Source organism: Fulmarus glacialis, unplaced genomic scaffold, assembly GCF_000690835.1.
Source record: "Fulmarus glacialis isolate BGI_N327 unplaced genomic scaffold, ASM69083v1 scaffold4941, whole genome shotgun sequence".
Taxonomy (NCBI): domain Eukaryota; kingdom Metazoa; phylum Chordata; class Aves; order Procellariiformes; family Procellariidae; genus Fulmarus; species Fulmarus glacialis.
The window spans coordinates 34,940-41,075 of NW_009194541.1; the positions used below are offsets into that span (position 1 = coordinate 34,940).

The 6,136-nt window shown below is 38.2% G+C and overlaps 1 protein-coding gene across 1 annotated transcript in view; it reads left to right on the forward strand.

Moving 5' to 3' along the window:
* Positions 1–5,326, forward strand: part of MICU2 (mitochondrial calcium uptake 2) — a gene marked incomplete at its 5' end in the record, with an annotated part of 39,703 nt that extends 34,377 nt beyond the window's left edge. The window contains 4 exons of the mRNA XM_009587784.1: positions 594–765; positions 1,051–1,159; positions 4,779–4,936; positions 5,222–5,326. Of these exons, the coding sequence (XP_009586079.1) occupies positions 594–765; positions 1,051–1,159; positions 4,779–4,936; positions 5,222–5,326 (544 nt within the window). The remainder of the gene's footprint in view (positions 1–593; positions 766–1,050; positions 1,160–4,778; positions 4,937–5,221) is intronic.
* Positions 5,327–6,136: the final 810 nt, after the last annotated feature.

Below are 6,136 nucleotides of genomic sequence, written 5' to 3' on the forward strand. Positions count from 1 at the left end.
TCAATTGTAATCCTCTCTAATCCATCCTCTAGTGAGTGCAGAACTGATTTGCCAAACCCCTCTTTGCAGTTATAATCTTTGAGGCTTTTAGTCATCTTTTCCTGCAGTGATGATTTCAAGTTTCCTCTTTTCTTTCACCTTTGTGATTATTAGGGCCTCATCTTTCTAGGCACTTTCCAACCTTGTCATTCCTCTCTTATTAATATGAAATTTCATAAAACATGTGTCAGGCCTTTAGTTACCATGTCCTTTCTCATTCATTCGTTATAATACTGCCTTACCAATCATATTATCTCATTATCTGCACATTTTTAAACATTAGTAAAAACTATATGCCAAATGTATCTGTAAATTATCTTAGCAGCAGCAATCTATGAAAGCAGACTTAGAGAGCACCCTACTGGTGTCATTACTGAAATGCAGCCGTGGAAACATCTGCACACACAGGTAAAATTAAACCAGTGACATTTTAAACAATGGTATCGATAGTATCTGTGATTAAGGGTTAGTGTCTACTGCATTTAGTAGCTAAGGTAGTAGTAGTGATACAGTGATGCAAGTATCAACTGTGGATAATATCTGTTTACACTTAGATTCATGGAAAATCTGCAAACAGAAGTCCAAGAAATGGAATTCATAAACTTTTCAAAGGGTTTGAATGTCATGAGAAAAGAAGACTTTGCAGAATGGTTACTGTACTTCACCGATGAGGAAAACAATGAAATTTACTGGCAGAATGTGAAAGACAGAATTGAGGCAGGAGAGGTTGGTATATAAAGCATGCTTTGCTTTGCTTCCTCATTTGTATGTACAGGTTTTCATTTGAATATGAGCATCTAATAATGTAACTAGTTTTCAAGTGAATTATTGCAGCTTTTGAATTTTATGCAAATAAGAACAATGATAATTTGCCAGCTGAGAAATACAAATATTGACGATGAGTAAGCAATCACACCTAAACACTAGGTCCCACCAGATTTACTAAAATAGATTTACTGGGGTTGGAATGTGTTATTCATTATATATCATCTGAATTCTGTGGTACTCTAGAATATCAGTTTGGAAGAATTCAAGACTTTCTGCAAGTTTACAAACAACTTGGAAGACTTTTCTATTGCCATGCAGATGTTTACTGTAGCCAATCGTCCTGTTAAACGGGGTAAGTACTGCACACCTTTCGTATGTTTTTTTTTTAAAGGAAAAAATGCATTTTTGTTACAGAATTAATGTAAATAAGTTATCCCAAACTATCCCAAAGTAGCACTATGAAGTCCAAAAATAGTATACTGCTCTTTATTCTGAATTAATCCTATTTCATGAAAAAATAATACAAAGTTCCCAAAATGTTTTGATTTGTAAGTTCTAATGTGCTATCATATGATGAACTGCTCACAGCAGACTGAACCATAGAATCATAGAATGGTTTGGATTGGAAGGGACCTTTAAAGATCATCTAGTCAAACCTTCACTAGTTGCTCAAAACCCGATCCAACCTGACCTTGAACACTTCCAACGATGGGACATCCACAGCTTCTCCGGGCAATCTGTTCCAGTGTCTCACCACCCTCATTGTAAAAAGTTTCTTCCTTATGTCCAGTCTAAATCTACTCTCTTTCAGTTTGAAACCATTTCGCTTTGTCCTGTCACTACAGGCCTTGGCAAAAAGTCTCTCTCCATCCTTCTTTTAAGACCCCTTTAAGTACTGAAAGGCCGCAATAAGGTCTGCCCAGAGACTTTTCTTCTCCAGGCTGAACAACCCCAACTCTCTCAGCCTTTCCTCATAGGAGAGGCGTTCCATCCCCCTGATCATTTTTGTGGCCCTCCTCTGGACCCGCTCCAACAGGTCCATGTCTTTCCTGTGTTGAGGGCTCCAGGAGTGGACACAGTACTCCAGGTGGGGTCTCACCAGAGCAGAGTAGAGGGGCAAAATCACCTCCCTCAACCTGCTAGCTGCTCTTCTTTTGGTGCAGGCCAGAATACTGTTGGTCTTCTGGGCTGCAAGTGCACATTGCTGGCTCATACCCAATTTTTCATCCAGCAGTACCTCCAAGTTCTTCCGTAGGGCTACTGTCAGTCCAATCTAAATTCTAGATTAGGAAGTATTTTTTGAAACAATACGTGCTTCAGTAGAGGTTCATGGTAACAAAGCTTTTGCCTCATAGTGAAACTAGTTTTCTGAGCAAACTAAGCAATAGAGATCTCTTCTTTTGCAGGGTCTGTAGCATCTTGCTGTGTTTTACTTATGCCTCCATACTGCCTTCTCCATGTGCTTATGTAGCATTATGCAATCATGGCTATGAAAAACAGGCAATGTAGTAAAGTGGTTTTTAAAATAAAGATTTGGAAGAGGGAAGTTGCTTCTTTTCCATATAGTAGAAACAGAAGCAATGCAACAGAAGTTTCATGGACATACAAATGCTTTTTGTTATAATCCTGAGGTTATTACTTGCTTGTTATACTTGCAAGACAGCTCTCATAAGTTATTTGAAAGTAGTAAAAAGTTCCTAAGGAAATTTGATGAGACATTAACATTCATTGAAATAAATATTTGATGGGCTCGTGAAAAAGATGAGAGAGATGTGAGAAGACAGGAAGAGAATTCGGTATTCTTGAGAGAGAAATGCGAAGATTGTTTGAACCAAGGAAGGCCAAAACTGGGGGGGTTTACAACTTGTGACTTTCATCACTAGTTAATCCAGCCTTCAGGAAGAGTTTCTTTTCCACAGGCTCTCCGGGCAGCTGTTCTAATGCTTAACCACTCTCATCATCAAGACTTTTCTGTGTCAAACCCTTGCTGCAACTTACAACGATTGTGTCTTACCTCCATGCACCTTTGAGAAAAATATGGCACTCTCTTCTCTATAACCCCTTTTAAGTGGTTGAAGGCTGCAGCGAGATCCCCCCTTACTTCTGTTCTCCCAGCTCCCTCAGCTTCTCTTCTTCCATCATGTGCTCCAGTTCCCAGCTGGGTTCGTGGCCCTCCTCTGTCTGGTTTGACAACATCTTTCTTCTGTGGGGGGAGACAGATTTTATTTGCACAAGGTGTACAAAGAGTGGAGAGGAAAGAGGATGAATTAATGGTGAAATAATAGTCATAAGTGAGATATGAGAGTTTAGCTCACTTCTCTATTAAGTATCCCATTTTTAAGTGCCAAAGGATGATGAGGCCAACAGTTGGTGTTGACTCTGGTAATGTTTCCATGTAAAAACTCATTCCTAACCAACAGGCAGTTGTGACTCTGTTCATGCACTGAACCATACTGTGATCGAAAACAGTCAGCTCCTGAGGTAACTCACTGGTGTTACATGTATACATGTCTAATCCTTTCCTGAATCTCACTAAGTTCTTTGTCTTGCTGTTTGCATGTGTGTACATGTGTGTATTCACACACATGAATATTTATCTAAAAATAGGACAGTCCTTTAGTCCTTCCCTTTATTCTAGACTTTTTTTTCTTCTAAGTTAGCAGCTCATCTTTTGTCTCTGATAAGGTGGCCCTTCTTGGTTCGAAGATTATTATGCTCCACGATTTCAGAAGATCTTTCTCCTTTTCTTCATGTTCTGTTCAAAAAAGTGCAGTGCCATCTCTGGATTTATATTTAGCTTCAAGAGCTGAAACAGTTAACATCTTTTTAAAGACAAAATTAAGACTCTACTATAAGCATCCCATATTTCATGTCCTTTTCAAATTGTGGTATATTGAAGGATTTTACAGAAGGATTTTCAACTTAATTATATTTAAGCCAACTGTAAATTAATCAACTGCATTTATACAGGAATTGTTGAAAGAGGCAAAGATGAGAGCTAAGTCAGGAGTGCTCTTTCCTCTAGTAAGCTTCAGAACTAATCATGTTTATAGCACTATTTATAAACAGCACTTGTTTATGAAAGCAAAACCACGTCATTACTATATTGATGACTTAGTTGGACAACTTGCTGTAACAAGCTACAATACTGCTATACTTTAATAACCTCCAATTCCTCTTTGAAATTCACACTTCCATGATGCCTTCAAAAATGCATCTAATTCATGTGTTGTGATTGTGTTTGCTGTAATAAACAATAATCATTTCACTCTTACTATCTGCTGTTTTATGACAACCCCACATATTTCCTCATCTTATAGAATCGTAGAATCATTAAGGTTGGAAAAGACCTCTAAGATCATCGAGTCCAACCGTCAACCCAACACCACTATGCCCACTAACCCGTGTCCCTAAGCACCTCATCTACACGTCTTTTAAATACTTCCAGGGATGGTGACTCAACCACTTCCCTGGGCAGCCTGTTCCAAGGCCTGACCACTCCTTCAGTAAAGAAATTTTTCCTAATGTCCAGAAAATACTGTTCTCTGAGGAGAAGAGTTTTCTTGCAGAATAAATTGGCATGAAACTGGTTTGAGATAAAATGGTAGTATTTTTTATGAGACCATAGTGAGGCAAACACTTAAAATCCATATGCACAGGTATCAGCCAAAAGTATGTAAGTTTTCAGCATGCAGCTATTTCTAGCAAAAATTATCACTCTTACTGTTGCTTGAGAAGTAGTGCATTTCGAAAGTTTGTCATACAATTAATAAAGATTGTGTTATGAAGATGAAGCAAGCTCGAGAACGCATGAACTGAGGCCTCCTAGTTTACTAGTTCACAAAACCCAAATTCTCCAGTTAGGATACCCATGAGACATTGTAAATTGTACAGAATCCTGCTATTTATGTGCTTTCCAATTTCTTTACAAGTTCACATTCACTTATGATGTAATATTATGTCTTTACTAGCTGAGTTCAAGAGAGCAGTGAAGGTGGCAACAGGACAGGAGCTCTCAGATAATGTTTTGGATACCATCTTCAAGATTTTTGATCTAGATGGAGATGACTGCCTGAGCCACAGCGAGTTTCTTGGAGTCCTGAGGAACCGAATTCATCGAGGTTTGAGGGTAACAAGCTGACATCATTGTTTCTAAATACCACAGATGATTGCTACAACTGTCTTGTTAACGCTTGTAGAAACACAGCAGAGATAGTGAATAGAAAGTAGTTATATTTTAAACTGAAGATTCTTTACTGCTTATGAATCTGGGAAGAGTGCTGCCACCAAGAACTTGTTATTATGCATGTGAACTACGGGAGCAGCAGCTTTGCATTACATATTATATTTACAGAGTCTGTGAATAAGAATCTTTTTTGTGTAAATACTAAACATACTTTAACTTTATTAACAGGTACCGCAACAGCAAGGCATTCAGGGTTACTGGAAGTGTGTGAAAAGAGAAAGCATTAAAGGAGCCAAAGAAGTGTGGAAGCAAACTGGGAAAAGTCCCTTTTAAAGCAGTCCATTGTTCTTTTGCTATAAATGTTATTTAGGGGGTTTGTCTGTCCTGTTTACATAATAGCTGAATCAAAAATACTCTTTTTTTTTACTATAGTTAAACTTTAATTAACCCAGTTTCTAATGCAATAATTTTATATTGTTCTAGTGCAATCAGTTTGGTTTACAGAACTGTTATCACTTTTGACCTCCATATGGAAGTACTCTTGTTCTAGGGAATAGTGGTGTTTACTCCTCTGTGGAGTCTGACCCTGCACTGTGGCATACAGGATAGGCAGGATTTAATAGTGGCCACTGACAGGAACGTCACAGCAATATCATCTCCTGTTGGAAGAGTGGACATCATCTCAGTTAGCCACTAACACAGCAGTTCTCTTTTCCTGGCAAGGATAGAGGTCCAAAAGGCGAAACCACTTGCACAATCCATGCAAATCAAGTTATCCTAAATCAAAAAGGAAAATTCATGTGGTTCATGCCCTCATTACTGTGAACTGCTCATGTGCTAGTTCCTGGTGGATGATTCCAACAGATACTGTGTGGATGTCTGATTTGTCTACCTTCATGATGATAATATTAAACTGGAAATACAAGACTGTTGATACAGGCTTTAAAAGCTGTACATTGATCTATGAATGTGCATTGAGTCTCTCAGACCTCTTCAACAAATAGTATAAATGAGAAGCAAAAATCCTCATGCTATCATGAACAGCAGTAGCTACAATTTGAGTCATAGCTATCTTGCTTTAATTGTATTGCAGAAGGTAAATGTGTAACAAATAGTTGCTTTATCTTAGTAAAGGTTGTGACA